Source organism: Ranitomeya variabilis, chromosome 3, assembly GCF_051348905.1.
Source record: "Ranitomeya variabilis isolate aRanVar5 chromosome 3, aRanVar5.hap1, whole genome shotgun sequence".
Taxonomy (NCBI): domain Eukaryota; kingdom Metazoa; phylum Chordata; class Amphibia; order Anura; family Dendrobatidae; genus Ranitomeya; species Ranitomeya variabilis.
In genome coordinates this window covers 782,554,122-782,574,204 of record NC_135234.1, presented here as the reverse complement: position 1 = coordinate 782,574,204, position 20,083 = coordinate 782,554,122, and the positions used below count along the sequence as shown (strand labels likewise).

The 20,083-nt window shown below is 43.3% G+C and overlaps 1 protein-coding gene across 1 annotated transcript in view; it reads right to left on the bottom strand.

Moving 5' to 3' along the window:
• Nucleotides 1–7,584: 7,584 nt before the first annotated feature.
• Nucleotides 7,585–20,083, bottom strand: part of LOC143817864 (uncharacterized) — a 59,262-nt gene continuing 46,763 nt past the window's right edge. Inside the window, exons 4-6 of the mRNA XM_077299327.1 lie at nt 17,840–17,919; nt 13,499–14,254; nt 7,585–11,176 (exon numbers count right to left, since the gene is read on the bottom strand). Of these exons, the coding sequence (XP_077155442.1) occupies nt 8,370–11,176; nt 13,499–14,254; nt 17,840–17,919 (3,643 nt within the window). The 3' untranslated portion in view covers nt 7,585–8,369. The remainder of the gene's footprint in view (nt 11,177–13,498; nt 14,255–17,839; nt 17,920–20,083) is intronic.

Below are 20,083 nucleotides of genomic sequence, written 5' to 3'. Positions count from 1 at the left end.
CAAAAAACCAGCTCATAGGGCAGTGGTAACTGAGCTGACCATATATCTAATCCTAGCACCACAAATAGCAGCAGCCGGGGAACGTGCCTACGTTGGTTCTAGACGTCTCGCGCCAGCCAGAGAACTAACTAGCCCTAGAAGGGAAAAGAAAGACCTTTCTTGCCTCCAGAGAAAAGACCCCAAAAGTTGGATACAAGCCCCCAACAAATAATAACGGTGAGGTAAGAGGAAAAGACAAACGTAAGAATGAGCTAGGTATTTAGCAAAGAGAGGCCCACTAGCTAATAGCAGAATATAGTAAGATGACTTATATGGTCAGCAAAAACCCTATCAAAATATCCACGCTGGATATTCAAGAACCCCCGAACCGTCTAACGGCCCGGGGGGAGAACACCAGCCCCCTAGAGCTTCCAGCAAAGTCAGGAATCACATTTAGTACAAGCTGGACAAAAATAAGAGCAAAGCAAATAACCAAAAAACAAAGAAGCAGGACTTAGCTTAGTTTTGCACGAACCAGGACCAGCAGACAGGAGCAAGCAGAAAGGATCTGATTACAACGATGCCAGGCACTGGACTAAGGATCCAGGAAGTTTATATAGCAACACCCCTGGACTAACGACCCAGGTGGGTGCCAAACTGAGGAAAGACAATCCCAGAGTCATATCACTAGTAACCACAAGAGGGAGCCAAAAAGTCTAATTCACAACAGTACCCCCCCCTTAAGGAGGGGTCACCGAACCCTCACCAAGACCACCAGGGCGATCAGGATGAGCAGCGTGAAAGGCACGAACTAAATCGGCCGCATGCACATCAGAAGCAACCACCCAGGAATTATCCTCCTGACCATAGCCCTTCCACTTGACCAGATACTGAAGCCTCCGTCTGGAGAGACGAGAATCCAAGATCTTCTCCACCACGTACTCCAACTCGCCCTCAACCAACACCGGAGCAGGAGGCTCAACAGAAGGAACCACAGGTATAACGTACCGCCGCAACAAAGACCTATGGAACACGTTGTGAATGGCAAACGACACCGGAAGATCCAAGCGAAAGGACACAGGATTAAGGATTTCCAATATCTTGTAAGGACCGATGAAGCGAGGCTTAAATTTAGGAGAGGAGACCTTCATAGGAACAAATCGAGAAGACAGCCATACCAAATCCCCAACACGAAGTCGGGGACCCACACCGCGGCGGCGGTTGGCAAAACGCTGAGCCTTCTCCTGTGACAACTTTAAGTTGTCCACCACATGATTCCAAATCTGCTGCAACCTATCCACCACAGAATCTACCCCAGGACAGTCAGAAGGCTCCACATGTCCCGAGGAAAAACGAGGATGGAAACCAGAGTTGCAGAAAAATGGCGAAACCAAAGTAGCGGAACTAGCCCGATTATTAAGGGCAAACTCAGCCAACGGCAAGAAGGTCACCCAATCATCCTGATCTGCAGAAACAAAACACCTCAAATAAGCCTCCAGAGTCTGATTAGTTTGCTCCGTTTGTCCATTAGTCTGAGGATGAAAGGCAGACGAAAACGACAAATCAATGCCCATCCTAGCACAAAAGGATCGCCAGAACCTGGAAACAAACTGGGATCCTCTGTCAGACACAATATTCTCAGGAATGCCGTGTAAACGAACCACATTCTGAAAGAACACAGGAACCAGATCGGAAGAGGAAGGCAGCTTAGGCAAAGGCACCAAATGGACCATTTTAGAAAAGCGATCACATACCACCCAGATGACAGACATGCCCTGAGACACCGGGAGATCTGAAATGAAATCCATGGAAATGTGTGTCCAAGGCCTCTTCGGGACAGGCAAGGGCAAGAGCAACCCGCTGGCACGAGAACAGCAAGGCTTAGCTCGAGCACAAGTCCCACAGGACTGCACAAATGACCGCACATCCCGTGACAAGGAAGGCCACCAAAAGGACCTAGCCACCAGATCTCTGGTGCCAAAAATTCCCAGATGCCCTGCCAACACCGAGGAATGAACCTCGGAAATGACTCTGCTGGTCCACTTATCAGGAACAAACAGTCTGTCAGGTGGACAAGAGTCAGGTCTACCAGCCTGAAATCTCTGCAACACACGTCGCAAATCAGGAGAAATGGCCGACAAGATAACTCCCTCTTTAAGAATACCAACTGGTTCTGCGACTCCCGGAGAGTCAGGCACAAAGCTCCTAGAAAGAGCATCGGCCTTCACATTCTTTGAACCTGGTAAATACGAGACCACAAAGTCAAAACGGGAGAAAAACAATGACCAGCGGGCCTGTCTAGGATTCAGGCGTTTAGCAGACTCGAGATACATCAAATTTTTGTGATCAGTCAAGACCACCACACGATGCCTAGCACCCTCGAGCCAATGACGCCACTCCTCAAATGCCCACTTCATGGCCAGCAACTCCCGATTGCCAACATCATAATTCCGCTCAGCAGGCGAAAACTTCCTAGAGAAGAAAGCACATGGTCTCATTACCGAGCAACCAGGGCCTCTCTGCGACAAAACGGCCCCTGCCCCAATCTCAGAAGCATCCACTTCGACCTGAAAGGGAAGTGAGACATCAGGCTGGCACAAAACAGGCGCCGAAGTAAACCGGCGCTTCAACTCTTGGAACGCCTCCACGGCTGCAGGAGCCCAGTTAGCAACATCAGAACCTTTCTTGGTCATATCCGTCAAAGGTTTAACAACGCTAGAAAAATTAGCGATAAAACGACGGTAGAAGTTAGCAAAACCCAAGAACTTCTGAAGACTCTTAACTGACGTGGGTTGAGTCCAATCATGAATAGCTCGGACCTTGACTGGGTCCATCTCCACAGCAGAAGGGGAAAAAATAAACCCCAAAAAGGGAACCTTCTGTACTCCAAAGAGACACTTTGAGCCCTTAACAAACAAAGCATTCTCACGCAAAACCTGAAACACCATCCTGACCTGCTCCACATGTGAGTCCCAATCTTCAGAGAAAACCAGAATATCATCCAGATAAACAATCATAAATTTATCCAGATACTTCCGGAAAATATCATGCATAAAGGACTGAAACACTGAGGGAGCATTAGAGAGCCCAAAAGGCATCACCAAGTACTCAAAATGACCTTCGGGCGTATTAAATGCTGTCTTCCATTCATCTCCTTGCTTAATGCGCACAAGGTTGTACGCACCACGAAGATCTATCTTGGTGAACCACTTGGCACCTTTAATCCGGGCAAACAAGTCCGACAACAGAGGCAAAGGATACTGAAATTTAACAGTGATTTTATTCAGAAGCCGATAGTCAATACAAGGTCTCAAAGATCCGTCCTTCTTGGCCACAAAAAAGAATCCCGCACCAAGAGGGGAAGAGGATGGACGGATATGCCCCTTCTCCAGAGACTCCTTGATATACGAACGCATTGCGGCATGCTCAGGTACAGACAGATTAAATAGTCTTCCCTTAGGAAATTTACTACCTGGAATCAAATCTATGGCGCAGTCACAGTCCCTATGAGGAGGCAGAGCACTGGACCTGGACTCGCTGAATACATCCTGATAATCAGACAAATACTCAGGAACTTCCGAAGGAGTAGAGGAAGCAATAGACACCAGCGGAGAATCAGCATGAATTCCCTGACAGCCCCAACTTGACACAGACATTGCCTTCCAATCCAAGACTGGATTGTGGGTCTGTAACCATGGCAGACCAAAAACGACCAAATCATGCATTTTATGCAGAACAAGAAAACGAATCACATTTAGTACAAGCTGGACAAAAATAAGAGCAAAGCAAATAACCAAAAAACAAAGAAGCAGGACTTAGCTTAATTTTGCACGAACCAGGACCAGCAGACAGGAGCAAGCAGAAAGGATCTGATTACAACGATGCCAGGCACTGGACTAAGGATCCAGGAAGTTTATATAGCAACACCCCTGGACTAACGACCCAGGTGGGTGCCAAACTGAGGAAAGACAATCCCAGAGTCATATCACTAGTAACCACAAGAGGGAGCCAAAAAGTCTAATTCACAACAGAGAACTATATGGAACTCATACTGTATGGAACATTATATGTGGGTCATTATACTGTATGGAGCATTATATGGGACTTATACTGTATGGAGCAATATAGGGGGCCCATTACACTGTATAGAGCACTGTGTGGGGTCCCTTATACTGTATGGAGCAATACATGGGGCTCATTATACTGCATAGAGCAATATATGGGGCTCATTATTTTCTATGGCGCAATATACAGTATGTAGCTCATTATACTGCATTAAGTAATATATGGGGCTCATTATTCTGTATGGAGCATTATATGGGGCTCATTATACTGTGTGGAACAGTATAAGAGGCTCATTATTCTGTATGGAGCAATATATGGATCATTTTACTGTATGGAACATAATATGTCACTCATTATACTGTATAGAGCAACATATGTGGGTCATTATATTGTATGGAGCAATATATGGGACTCATTATACTGTATGGAACATTATATGTGACTCATTATACTGTATGGAGAACTATATGTGACTCATTATACTGTATGGAGAACTATATGGGGCTCATTATACTGTATGGATAACTATATGGGGCTCATTATACTGTCTTGAGCAATATATGGGGCTCATTATACTGTATGGAGAACTATATGGGGCTCGTTATACTATATTGAGCAATATATAGGGCTCATTATTCTTTATGGAGCATTATATGGGGATCATTATACGCTATGGAGCAATATATGGGGCACATTATTGTGTATGGAGGACTATGTGGTGCCCATAATACTGTATGGAGCAATATATGGGGCCCATTATTCTGTATGGAGCAATATATCTATCTATCTATCTGTTGGAGTCCCACAAGATTCAGTCCTAGGGGCCCTGCTCTTCTCCATTTACACCTACGGCCTAGGACAGCTCACAGAATCTACGGTTTTCAGTATCATCTCTATGCTGATGACACACAGATCTACATCTCTGGACCAGATATCACCACCCTACTAACCAGAATCCCTCAATGTCTGTCCGCTATTTCATCCTTCTCTGCTAGATTTCTAAAACTTAATATGGACAAAACAGAATTCATCATCTTTCCCCCATCCCACTTGACTCCCCCAAAAGACCTAACCATTACAGTAAATGGCTGCCCACTCTCCCCAGTCCCACAAGCTTGCTGCCTCGGTGTAATCCTTGACACTGATCTCTCTTTCAAACCACATATCCAAGCCCTTTCCACTTCCTGCCGACTTCAACTCAAAAATATTTCCTCAACCAAGAATCCGCAAAAACCCTAGTCCATTCCCTCATCATCTCTCGCCTTGACTACTGCAACCTCCTGCTCTGTGGCCTCCCCTCTAACACTCTCACACTCCTCCTATCTATTCTAAACTTTTCGTCCCAACTAATCCACCTGTCCCACAGCTATTCCCCAGCCTCTCCCCTCTGTCAATCCGTGCACTGGCTCCCCATTACCCAAAGACTCCAGTTCAAAACCCTAACCACGGCATACAAAGCTATCCACAACCTGTCTCCTTCATATATCTGTGACCTCGTCTCCCGGTACTTACCTGCATGCAACCTCCGATCCTCACAAGTTCTCCTTCTATATTCCCCTCTTCCCACAATCGCATACAAGATTTCTCCCACACATCCCCATACTGTGGAACTTTCTATCCCATCATATCGGACTCTCGCCTACCATCGAAACCTTCAAAAAGAGCCTACCTCTTCTGACAAGCCTACAACCTGCAGTAACCACCGATAGACCAAACCACTGCACAACCAGCACTACCCGCGCCTACTGTATCCTCACCCATCCCTTGCAGATTGAGCCCTCACGGGAAGGGTCCTCTCTCCTCATGTACCAGTCGTGACTTGTATTGATTAAGATTATTGTACTTGTTTATTATTATGCATACCCTTTCTCACATGTAAAGTGCTATGGAATAAATGACGCTATAATAATAAATAATATATGGGGCTCATTATTCTGTATGGAGCACTATGTGGTGCCCATAATACTGTATGGAGCAATATATGGGGCCCATTATTCGTATGGAACAATATATGGAGCTCTATATGGGGCTCATTATACTGTATGGAACATTATATGTGGCTCATTATACTGTATGGAGCAATATATGGGACTCATTATTCTGTATGGAGCAATATATGGGGCCCATTGTTCTGTATGGATCAATATATGGAACTCATTATTCTGTATGGAGCAATATATGTTACTCATTATTCTCTATGGAGCATTATATGTGGCTCATTATACTGTATGGAGCAATATAAGGAGCTCATTATTCTGTATGGAGCATTATATGTGGCTCATTATACTGTATGGAGCAATATATGGGGCTCATTATTCTGTATGGAGCATTATATGTGGCTCATTATACCGTATGGAGCCATATATGGGGCCCATTTTTCTGTATGGAGAATTATATGTGGCTCATTATACCGTATGGAGCAATATATGCGGCTCATTATACTGTATGGAGCAATATATGGGGCTCATTATTCTGTATGGAGCAATATATGGGACTCATTCTGTATGGAGCTTTATATGTGGCTCATTATACTGTATGGAGCAATATATGGGACTCATAATTCTGTATGGAGCATTATATGTGGCTCATTATACTGTATGGAGCAATATATGGAACTCATTATTCTCTATGGAGCATTATATGTGGCTCATTATACTGTATGGAGCAATATGTGGGGCCTATTGTTCAGTATTCAGCAATATATGGGGCCCATTATTCTGTATGGAGCAATATGTGGGGCTCATTATTCTGTATGGAGCATTATATGTGGCTCATTATACTGTATGGAGCAATATATGGGGCTCATTATTCTATATAGATCAATATATGGGACTCATTCTGTATGGAGCACAATGTGGTGCTCATAATACTGTATGGAGGAATATATTGTGCTCATAATACTGTATGGAGGACTATTCTGTCCGGTTTCTGAGCTATTGTAGAATTTACATTAGATATCACTCATGTAATGTTAGATGGAAGTGAAATCTTTGGCGTTGTACTATGCCTGTTTTTCTCTGCTGTATCTGTGCATCATGAATTGTGGTACATTTTAAAGGGGCTCATGAAAACCTGGAGCCAGACCTGACTAGACTTCACGCACATTTACTGCAGATTTAAGGCGAGCTAGCACAACATGAGGTTTTCATGGCAAATGTCAGGAGCTGCTCTCCCTTGTGTTCAAAAGTAGAAAATATCAAAATATCAAACCTTTAAAATATTTTTTCGTATTTTATTCCGTTAAAAAATTGTTAATATTTAAAATTAACAATTAACATTTTTTTGGGGATGATACATTCATTTTAATGAATGGAGCCGAGGCATATTGAAAGCTGCCGGGTAATATAGTCCCAGAAATATTGGAAGAATATGCAGTGGGGAGCACAGATTGTGTCATGACATTGACAAATATATTGCCCCGTCCTCTCCCAACTATGTCCAGTCCCCACCCATGGTTCCTTCTGCCCCCATTGTGCTCCTTGTTACCCCCATGGCTCTGTGCCACCCCCTATAATGCCAACCCTTCACCAACCAACTTCAGAAACCATCTCAGCCCTTCGATATATGTAAGGTCAGACATCTGCACAAGTAATGATGGAGAATATGGCACGCGGAGGCCAGGAATAGACTCAAACATTTATTGATAAATAGAAACTTCTCACTTGATTTTCAATCTTCATATTAATTATTATTAATTAATTATACGAGAAATCAGAAAATAATTAGACATTTACATAACATTGATGAACAGGCCACAGGAGGGGCTTCAGTTCTGTGCGAGGGTCTCTGGCTCCACAACGAGGGTGCAGGTCATTGACCAGACTGAATTGGCCATCCACCAGACTGTATTCTGCTCCGAAGTCAGGATGACATGTATTGTGTGGAGAGCACAGCTCCAATACTGCTGATCAAAACCAGGCAACGGCTCAAATAGCAGGAAAAGAATGGCATCATGGGGGAGTGACCTAAGAAATGGCGCAATCACTACCCGAAATGTAGCATCAGAATATGGGAAGTTGTGATTCACAGATGGACACGGATGGATTCTCATGTATCCAGCGGGTAACCTGCCATCTTCAAGCAGCCACCTGCACAGTGTCAGCTGGAGGACGCAGTTACAGGGACAATATTATAATTGTAAGTTGCTTTTTGAGAAAATTCCTTAGAATTGAGGCACTGAATGAGTGACACAGCTCCAAACTCAGATATACCGAGAAGGAAATTGAGGGAGGTCCCAATTATAAAACAACAGAATGTGAATTTCCAGTGCCCACATCCATATAAATATGTTAGGAAGAGAGGAGGTGAATAAGCCCTTACACTGATCACATGCCCAGGGCATTTAGAAAAGTGGCAAAATCTGCCTTTATTTGTTCCTTCAGCGTTGTGAGAGCGTTCTTAACATCTTCAGGTGGCAAGTCAGAGAGATTATTGGATAACTCAACAAGCTTCCGAGTCATGTCAGCCGGAAGAAGATTTCCGAGGGAAGCAACTAAGCTATTGATTTGCTGACTTGGGGACAAGGTGGTTAACATTGTGCTTGTCTCTTCAGTAGTTGTGTCTTCAAATGTTGTGTCTGCAGTTGTTGTTGACTCTGTGGTAGATGTAGTCGTTTCTTGAGTAGTTGTAGTGTTTTGGGTTGTATCGATTTCCTCTGCTGTAGTTATTGCTTCTTCTGTGGTGGTTAGGTCTTGAATAATTGTATCTTCAAATGTTGTGTCTTGGTTTGCTGTGGTTTCCTTTTTTGTAGTTGTTACCTCTGGAGTGGTTGTGTCTTGTGTAATTGTTGTTTCCTCTGTGGTAATCTCTATGGCAGTTGTGGTTGTGTCTTTGGGTGTTGTCACCTTGATAGTTGTGTCTTCATCAGTAGTTATTGTCTCAGTTGCATCTGTTGTCTCTTGAGTTGAAGTTGTTACTTCTGTGGCAATAGTGGTTGACTCTTGGGTAGTTGTGTTTTCAGTATTTGCAATGTCTGGGGCTGTAGGGGTGGATTCCTTTTCAGTGGTTATTTCTAGGGTGGTTGAGTCTTGCGTAATTGTTGTTTCCTCTGTGGTAATCTCTATGGCAGTTGTGGTTGTGTCTTCAGGTGTTGTCGCCTTGATAGCTGTCTCTTCATCAGTAGTTATTGTCTCAGTTGTACCTGTTGTCTCTTGAGTAGAAGTTGATACTTCTGTGGTAATAGTGGTTGACTCTTGAGTAATTGTGTCTTCAGTAGTAGCAATGTCTTGTGCTGTAGTGGTTGCCTCCATTTCAGTTGTTATTTCTAGGGTGGTTGAGTCTTGAGTAATTGTTGTTTCCTCTGTGGTAGATGTGTCCAGGGTTGTAGTGGTTGTCTTTGTTTCAGTTGTTGTTATATCTAGGGTGGTTGTGTCCTGGGCAATTCTTGTTTCTTCTGTCTTAATCTCTAAGACACTTGTGGTTGTGCCTTCAGGTGTTGTCACCTTGATTGTTGTTGTGTCTTCATCAGTAGTTATTGTCTCAGTTGTATCTGTTGTCTCTTGAGTAGAAGTTGATGCTTCTGTGGTAATAGTGGTTGACTCTTGAGTAATTGTGTCTTCAGTAGTAGCAATGTCTTGGGCTGTAGTGGTTGTCTCCATTTCAGTTGTTATTTCTAGGGTGGTTGAGTCTTGAGTAATTGTTGTTTCCTCTGTGGTAGATGTGTCCAGGGTTGTAGTGGTTGTCTTTGTTTCAGTTGTTATGTCTGGGGTGGTTGTGTCCTGGGCAATTCTTGCTTCTTCTGTCGTAATCTCTAAGACACTTGTGGTTGTGCCTTCAGGTGTTGTCACCTTGATTGTTGTTGTGTCTTCATCAGTAGTTATTGCCTCAGTTGTATCTGTTGTCTCTTGAGTAGAAGTTGATGCTTCTGTGGTAATAGTGGTTGACTCTTGAGTAATTGTGTCTTCAGTAGTAGCAATGTCTTGTGCTGTAGTGGTTGCCTCCATTTCAGTTGTTATTTCTAGGGTGGTTGAGTCTTGAGTAATTGTTGTTTCCTCTGTGGTAGATGTGTCCAGGGTTGTAGTGGTTGTCTTTGTTTCAGTTGTTATGTCTGGGGTGGTTGTGTCCTGGGCAATTCTTGCTTCTTCTGTCGTAATCTCTAAGACACTTGTGGTTGTGCCTTCAGGTGTTGTCACCTTGATTGTTGTTGTGTCTTCATCAGTAGTTATTGTCTCAGTTTTATCTGTTGTCTCTTGAGTAGAAGTTGTTGCTTTTGCTGTAATAGTGGTTGCCTCTTGAGTAGTTGTAAAATCTGGGGCTGTAGTGGTCTTCTCTGTTTCAAATGTTGTTACCTCTGGGGTGATTGTGTCTTGGGCAATTGTCGTTTCTTCTGTGGTAATCTCTAGGGCAGTTGTTGTGTCTTCGGGTGTTGTCACCTTGATAGTAGTTGTGTCTTTATCAGTAGTTATTTCCTCAGTTGTAGCTGTTGTCTCTTGAGTAGAAGTTGTTGCTTTTGTGGTTATAGTGGTTGACTCTTGAGTAGTTGTCTCTTCAGTACTTATGATGTCTGGGGCTGTAGTGGTTGTCTCTGGGATTGTTGTCTCTTGGCTTGTTATGTCTGTGGTAGATATTGTCGTCTCTTGAGTAGTTGTGTCTTGGGTTGTAGTTGTCTCTAGTGTTGTTGTTGCCTCTGTGGTGGTTGTATCTTGGGTAGTTGTTGACTCTGTGGTAGATGGGGTTGGATTAGTTGTGGTTGGTGTTGTGGATGACAGAGGTGTTGTTTTTTCTGTTGAACTTGGTGTTATAGTTGTTACTTCTGTTGTGCTTGGTCTTGTAGTTGTGGCTAGTGTTGTAGTTGTTACTTCTGTTGTGCTTGGGGTTGTAGTTCTGGTAGGTGTTGTAGTTGTTACTTTTGCTGTAGTTGTGGCTGGTGTTGTAGTTGTTACTTCTGTTGTGCTTGGTGTTGTAGTTCTGGTAGGTGTTGTAGTTGTTACTTTTGTTGTAGTTGTGGCTGGTGTTGTAGTTGTTACTTCTGTTGTGCTTGGTGTTGTAGTTCTGGTAGGTGTTGTAGTTGTTACTTTTGTTGTAGTTGTGGCTGGTGTTGTAGTTGTTACTTCTCTTGTGCTTGGGGTTGTAGTTGTGGTAGGTGCTGTGGTTGTAGTAGTTGTTGTAGTTGTTGGTAAATTCTTTTCAGGATCTGTAATAATAAAAAAGACCCTCAGACATGTTTTGAGTAGTTAGGCATAGTATCACTCTGGCTGTAACTCTTCACAAGGGCATGAGTGCTGACAATTTTCATGCGGGAGGTGTTGCTGACATTACTTACAGGAGTTTACTGTCTGACGTCTGGAACCATTGGTATGGCTGGCGTTCTTTAGGGGGACACTGTTTCTAGCTATATTAATGTGATCATACTAAAACAATTGATTGTGTTAACAATGCCTTGTTTTATATATAAGGGTATTCTATCTGGCTGCATTTTGCAGGGCACTGTGAGTGGCTTCAGGAGTCATTGAGGATGCGTTTACTATCGCATGGGCCATCCATGGATACGAGACCATCTGGTCATATTCACAATGTCCTGTGGCTGGAGTCACTCATGATGGGCTGCAATGATGCTATCTACAGAAGAATACTGGTTAGCACTGGTTATTGAGCTCACCCAAATTTCTTCAGAAGAGCATGGATGACATCAAGCAGCCCCTCTATGACATCCTTATGCCTCTACAAAGCAGAGAACACTAGAAATGACAGTCTCATTGAGAGAAAGGACTCCATTGCTTTCAAAGTCCATCTTCCAGTGTGACTTTCATTCATGTAAGATAAATGCATTTTGTATTCTTCCACCTGAAAAGGAAAAAAGAAGAGATTTCCCAGCTCCCTTGGACAGTTCCAGAAATATAAAAAAACTGACCAAACAGAAAAAGGCAAGTGTGAACAGCTGCAAGCTAAGTGAGCCACGATACATAACTAAATGTAGCTGCACTCAGAAGCGCTGCATATCATTCGTTGGGTATGTGAGACTGACACTGCATTATTGCTATAGAAAACATGTTAAAACATGAGGGTACATAGCGCAGAAATTGGCCAATTCATGTCAGCGCAACAGCCAGCGACAAGGTGACCCTCTCTGCTGGGACCCTAAACCTAACATGATGCCTCTCGATTATGTGCAATTATATGGGTGAGTAGGATCAATCTTTATTTAAAAAAGGCCATGGGCTGATGGGAGGCATGCTCCCTTAGGCCTTTGGCTGATGGGAGGTGTGCTCTCTTAGGCCTTGGGATGATGGGAGAAGTGCTCCCTTAGGCTTTAAGCTGATGGAAGGAGTGCTTCCTTAGGCTTCAGGTTGATGGAAGGAGTGCTCCCTTAGGCCTTAGGCTGATGGGAGGAGTGCTCCTTTAAGCTTTAGGGTGATGGGGGAAGTGCTTTCTTAGGCCTTGGGCTGATGGGAGCAGTGCTCCCTTAGGCCTTGGGCTGATGGAAGGTGTGCTCCTTTAGGCTACTTTCACACTTCCGTCTTATGGCATACGTTGCAATGCGTCGTTTTGGAGAAAAAACGCATCCTGCAAAGTTGCCCGCAGGATGCGTTTTTTCTCCATAGACTTGCATTAGCGACACATTGCGACGTGTGGCCACACTTCGCATCCGTCGTGTGATGGATGCAAGGTGTTTTGGTGGCCGCGATGCACAAAAAAAGTTAAATGTAATGTTTTTTTGTCCGTCAGTTCCGCTTTTTCCCACCGCACATGCGCGGCCGTAAATCCGCCCCCTCCTCCCTACTCATCACACTGGGCAGCGGATGCATCGTAAGACTGCATCCGCTGCCCATGTTGTGCTAAATTTAGCACAACGTCCGTCGGTACGTCGGGCCGACGGTTTACGACGGCCCCATACCAACGGAAGTGTGAAAGTAGCCTTAGGCTGATGGAAGGAGTGCTCCTTTAGGCTGATGGAAGGAGTGCTCCCTTAGGCTGATGGAACGAGTGCTCCTTTAGGTTGATGGAAGGAGTGTTCCCTTAGGCTGATGGAAAGAGTGCTCCTTTAGGCTGATGGGAGGAGTGCTCCCTTAGGCCCTGGGCTGATGGGAGAAGTGCTCCCATAGGCCAGGGCTGATGGGAGGTGTGCTTCCTTAGGCCTTGGGCTGATGGGAGGTGTGCTCCCTTAGGCCTTGGGCTGATGGGAGGAGTGCTCTCTTAGGCCTTGGGCTGATGGAGTGAGTGCTCCCTTAGGCCATGGGCTGATGGGAGGCATGCTACCTTAGGCCTTTGGCTGATGGGATGAGTGCTCCCTTAGGCCTTGAGCTGAAGGAAGGAGTGCTCCCTTAGGCTTATGGGCTCACATGAATTGGCGACTTTGTGCGCTAAGTACCTTCATTATTGATCATGTTTTCTACAGCAGTAGAGCAGGTCCAATTTCATATATTCAATGCTCACTTATTATAGCGTTTCAGAGTGCAGCTGTAACTTGTTTTGGACACTTTCTGAAGTCACAGGTACAGGTGTGCTGGGATCTTACCTGTGCAGTAGACATCGAATCTCAGCATTCCTGAGAACTTGTACACGTAGTATCCTCTGGGACAGGCCTTCACTGGGAGTTTACCAGCAACTACAGTTCCACTCAGAGAGTTGCTGAGTAAAGGAACCATCTTGATCCCATCACCAATGTTTGGATGATCTTCAGCAAGAGAAAATGGTTCCAGAGACCCACATCTCAGTGCCCCCACAGGTCCCACTTTCAGGCTGGCAGTCTTGCTTCCTACATAACGGAACCAGCCAAAATTGTATCTGTCAGTGCTGAATCTGCCGGAGGACTCAATGGAGGACAATTTACCATCTCCATTCAGCTCATTATAGAAGTCACAGGGATCCGCACATTGAAAATTGTTATTGACTTTCAGGCAATCCTGGTCACTGGAACAAGTAGCTCCAGAGCAGAGGGCCGAGGGGTTGGGAGTACAGAGGTAAATACCATTGCGGTTGACACAGGTTTCTGTTGGGGAACACTTGTTCAGGGTTGGGGAACTACATTCATTAATGTCCACACATATCTTCTTCTGCGTATCCCAGGTGTATCCATCAGGACAGCACTTGGATGTATCACAGAACGCCAACCTCGTGCAGTCCAGACCATTTCCGACGAAGCCGGCCTTGCAGGAGCAGATGACGTAGACGTTCTTCTGTTCACAGTTGGCGTTTGTGGGATTACAGAAGTTGCAGGATTTTGCATCTGTTAAAAGGAAAATAATTAAGAATACAAAGACAAGGTTATTTGCTTTGACAACAGATTATACAATGTGTTTGTCGATTACTACAGGCTTGACCCTTGACAGAAAGTTTGAGTTGTTGTTAATGGATTATGACATGAGACATGAATATGAGACTGAATATGGTAAAAAAAAAAGAAAATCTTAGAGAATTATGTTCCAAAATGATGGAAAACATTAACTCTGTAGGAGGTAAACGTGGAAAGTCTCCACATACATTGTGCAAGACACTCTGGAGAAATACAAGACAGGACATTCTGAAGGAAAACAAGAAGAGATGTTCTGATGAAATACAAGACTGGACTATTTAGTGAAAGGAAGGCAAGGTAGGGCCAGAAGTTAGATTCTGGAGAAACACAAGACTGGGTTTTCCCGAGAAACACATGACAGGACTCGCTGGGCAAACAAATAGCAGGACAAGATTCAATCTTTTGGAGAAACAAAAGATATGACTTTTCTTTTTTAATTTAAAGTTGATATATTCTGGAAAAGACAAGATGGGAGATTCCAACAGAACATAAAATAGAATATTCTTGAGAAACGCAAAACTGGATATTATTTAGCAGCAAAATATGGGACATTCTCAAAGAACACTGTGGAGACACGGGGGGGGTCAGCGAGCGCCCTGGTCCGCTAACCAAACACAAAATGTGAGAATCTATAGAAACCCAAGACAAGATATTATAGAGAAATCAAGGTGTGAGGATAATGCCGCTTACTAAAGATTATTGGACAAATGGACGTAGAGCGGAAACTTTTACCAGCACGGGCATCGGTTTTGTTGTGTTTTATTAGATATTTTCTTGTGGTGTTTTATTAGGGATTTGTTTGCTCGCCAGTCCATCCCCAGGAATCAATGTTACATTCAGTGACAGTAAGCAGAGGAAGACGAGCAGGTTGGATCTTATGTAATCCTAAGGCCAGACAGGAGATTGGTACAGGTAAATGTAAAGGTACCTTCACACTAAACGATTTACCAACGATCATGACCAGCGATACGACCTGGCCGTGATCGTTGGTAAGTCGTTGTGTGGTCGCTGGGGAGTTGTCACACAGACAGCTCTCCAGCGACCAACGATGCCAAGGTCCCGGGTAACCAGGGTAAACATCGGGTTACTAAGCGCAGGGCCGCGCTTAGTAACCCGATGTTTACCCTGTACAAAGAAAATGGCGGGCACCACTGAAACAATTTTAGTCAGGGATCAGCCACATGCATATAAAAAGCAATTGAGTCTGAACAAGAAAAAAGATATGCATATCAATGGGATCACCATGAAAAAATATTTACTTTATTAATACACACAGCAAGGTGAGACATACATTAAAAACATTTAAAAACCAAACGGCATACACAGAGCTAGTTGGCTATGTGCAACCCCCCATACAAAATGGAACCAAATACCCACAAGCACCTTACAACAAGTTTATCTTACACATATAAAGTGTGTTAACCATAAAAAAGCCTTCTTCTCCCCCCAGCACAAGCACCTTATCTTTTACTGCTGCACTTATGCTTAGTCCTTCCCTGATTTTGGGATTTTGGACTGCGGTACTTGCTAGGTTCCCTGGTCTTTGATGATACGTTTCACCATCTTGCAACCTCCATCCCTGTATGGTAATGCCTGGCAGACATGCCAGGGGGTGAGGGTTTGATATTTGATCTGTGCTATTTGATATAATCTGCACGATATTTGTGGAAACATTGCCGATGGTGAACGGGTATTTATCATTATACATCTTGTCGAGGGTATACTTTTTTCCCCCTGTTGATATATTGGGTATTAAGGGATGTTTAGCAGGTGTCGAAACTGTTATTGGTGTCTATACACTCATACAGTATAATTGGTAGCAGATATATGTGTATTATTCTGTGCATATATATACATATTTTTGTACTTTTTTATGGTTAACACACTTTATATGTGTAAGATAAACTTGTTGTAAGGTGCTTGTGGGTATTTGGTTCCATTTTGTATGGGGGGTTGCACATAGCCAACTAGCTCTGTGTATGCTGTTTGGTTTTTAAATGTTTTTAATGTATGTCTCACCTTGCTGTGTGTATTAATAAAGTAAATATTTTTTCATGGTGATCCCATTGATATGCATATCTTTTTTCTTGTTCAGACCCGATGTTTACCCTGGTTACCATTGTAAATGTAAAAAAAAACAAACAGTACATACTCACATTCCGGTGTCCTTCAGGTCCCTCACCGTCTGCTTCCCGCAGTGCCGGCCGTAAAGTGAAAGCAGAGCACAGCGGTGACATCACCGCTGTGCTCTGCTTTTACTTTACGGCCGGCACTCACAGTCAGTGCGGGAAGCGGACGGCGAGGGACGTGTGACAGACATCAGAAGGTGAGTATGTACTGTTTGTTTTTTTTACTTTTACAATGATAACCAGGGTAAATACCGGGTTACTAAGCGTGGCCCTGCGCTTAGTAACCCGATATTTACCCTGGTTACCATTGTAAACCATCGCTGGCATCGTTGCTTTTGCTGTCAAACACGACGATACACGCCGATCTGACGACCAAATAAAGTTCTGGACTTTTAGCAACAACCAGCGATATCACAGCAGGATCCAGATCGCTGCTGCGTGTCAAACACAACGATATCGCTATCCAGGATGCTGCAACGTCACGGATCGCTAGCGATATCGTTGCAAAGTCGCTTAGTGTGAAGGTACCTTAAAGCAATCATCCTACCAAACCATTGTTCTACCAGGCTAGGCCCATTGTGTGGATGGAGATAGTAGACCCAGGGGAGCCTTAACCACAGGGGGGCTCACATCAGCCTCAAGTGATGGAATATGCTTGATTCTGTGAGCTAAAGAAAATTGTTTTAAGGGGAGGGAGAAAAAAGGCACATGGCTTGAATCAGGCAGTGGTTGGAGGGACTTTGATGTGAGAGGATCCAAGCTGGAATGGATGGACGATCTATGGCGTTTTGGAGATTGATTGTTGGCTGGAGGGGAATCCATGAGCTACGGTCATGATATCCATCATCTAGGGGAACATAGGCTGTGACTGCACACTATACCGGCTGGAAATACCAAAAGCTGTGGGTCCACCAAACGTTGACAAACAGTGGGTTTCGCCTGGTACGGGGCCAGTGGAACTACCGATCTCAGATTGGGAACTTGTGGACTGAGGACATTGTATTTTCGCCATCTACATTGATTTGTTGTACAACCATGGATGTATGGAATAAAAATAGTTGCATCGTTAACCTGCCTAGGTGATTTTTATAATCCACAACCTCAGATCTTCACACAAGGTAAAACATTTTAGAAGAAAATGAGGTAAAAAATTGAGGAAAAATAAAGACAAGACATTGTCTCGGGAATATGCATGGAAAGTTCCAGAGATGCACAATGGGAAATTCTGGAAACACCCAAAACATGACGTTTTGAGGAAACACAAAATTGGACTTTCTACGATCGCACAAGTTGGAATATTTGTACCTCGTGGTAGGACATTCTGGAAAAATACAAAAGAGAACATTATACAGAAACGTGGTATAGAAGATTCTGGAGAAACACAACATGGAACATTCTGGATAAAAAGAGAGGTGACATTCTGTTGAAACACAACCTTGTGCATTCTTGAGAATCACTGAACAGGAGATCCCGTAGAAGCACAAAATGGTAAAGTCCGAAGTAATATTAGAAAATCTGCAGAAAACCCAAGTCACAGCTAAAGTCACAGGAGAAGGGTAATCCTGGGGTAACATCCGATGGGAAATTGTGTAGAAAGATGTCGTGGGAAACTTTGAATAATGGAATACAGGTGATTCTGTCAAGCAAAAGATTAGTCATTTTGGAAAAACTCAAATCGAGGCCTTCTGTAGAAACTCAATAATGGAGATTATTTGAGAAACACAGTGCTGGACACTCTGAAGAAAAGCAAATTGGGATATTTTAATGGAAATCAAGGAGGTAGATACTGTCTAAATGCAACATGTGACTTTCTGGAAAAACATAATGGGATATTCAATGGTAGCACACGCTTGGACATTGATACCTCACAACAGGATTTTCTTGAAAATTACAAAAGAAAACATTCTACAGAAACCAAATATAGTAGATTCTGGAGAAACAACATTTAAGATTCCGGATAAAAAAGAGGTGACATTCTTGTGAAACACAAGACAGGACATTCTGAAGAAACAAAGGACTAGATATCTTAGAGAAATACGAGATGGGACATTAAGCTGATGAACAACATGGTGCATACTTGGGAATCACTATATGGAACACCCCGCAGAAGCAAAAAGTGGTAAATTCTGAAGGAATATGGCAAATTCTGTAAAAACCCAAGATGAAACATTTTAAAGTCAGAGGAGATTAGAGATCCTGAGGAAACCTCATGTGAGTCATTGTGGGTAAAGATGACATGAAAGTCTTAGAAGAATAGAATACAGGGGATTCCGGACAAGCAAAAGATTATGCATTCTGGAGAAACTCAATATTGTACTCTCTGACCAAACACAAGACGGGACCCTCTGAAGAAACTCAATAATGGAAATTATGGAGCAACACAGGACTGGACATTCTCAAGAATGGCAAGTTGGGATATTTGAAAGCAATTCAAGAATGTAGATATTGATGAAACGCAAGGTGTGATATTCTGGAAAAACACCTAATGGGACATTTGGACATTTTTAAAAGCGCTCAAGACAAGGCACTCTGTAAAACATATAATGTCACAAAACTGGACACTTTGGAAGAACATAGAATACGATATTTTAAAGGATGAAAGATTCTGGAAACACCTAGTTCTAAACAGGACTATTCTGGAGAAAAACAAGTCTGGATACTCCCCAAAAAAACCACAAGACTGGACAATCTTGAGAAACACAAAATGGGAAATACTAAAGGAACACAAAGTGTGAACCAAAAATAGGACATTTTTATAATAAAACTTAAAATAAGAGCTATTGTTCTGGTGATGCTCCTGCAACAATGGTGTCACCTATTGTCATAGAAAATATTAAGATTTCTGAAGCCGCTAGTGAGGGGGAAATTCACCCCCTCCCTCCTCCTCTCGCTCTCTTTTGCAGAAGGAAAAAATGGCTTTTTTAGTAGTTGATTTACACAGTTTAACATATGGGAAACAAGGAAGACTGAGATTTATTGATTGAAGATAAGTGACAGAAAAATGTAAAATTGATTCTGAAGTCTAGACTCCCTGGTGGGGACAGGTAATTAAAGCAGGATTCCTATTGTGAAAAAGTTTGGTGTTCATGCATAGATAGAAAGCTGGAGGAGTTTCCTTTGTCCCCATGAAATGCATCCTGCAGTGGACAGAAGCTTTTATTCAGGGGAAATGTTACATCTACAATAGCCAACCTGGCTCCGGGGTCCAGATAGAAATATTGGAGTGTGTATAGATCCGACAGTGATGGGACATACAGTTTTTTACTTCAGGGCTAATCGGAGAAGAATATGCATATTTTCTCATAACTATAACACCTGCCTATTAGCCCCAATTCAATAGTGGCCAGATAACTGACACCAGTCATTTTATTCTTACTATCTATGGAAAGGTAAAATCCCCATAAAAACTATGGCAGCGATCTCAAACTTCTGCGATCATCACAAGTAAATATAGCTCATAAATTGGGAATTTCATGAAATTCTGAAGAGCTGAGAACATCCAGCAACCCGTCCCATGTAAGGTCACCACGGGGAATGAGTTGGTGTAACTCAGGTGCTGATAAAAGGTCAAGACATATTATGTGTTCCTGTACAGAGATGCACATCGGTGTCTGCATGAATCCCGTTCACTGAACGTCTCCAATCAAAGTGCTCTCCTTCGCGAAGCTGAATCATCTCT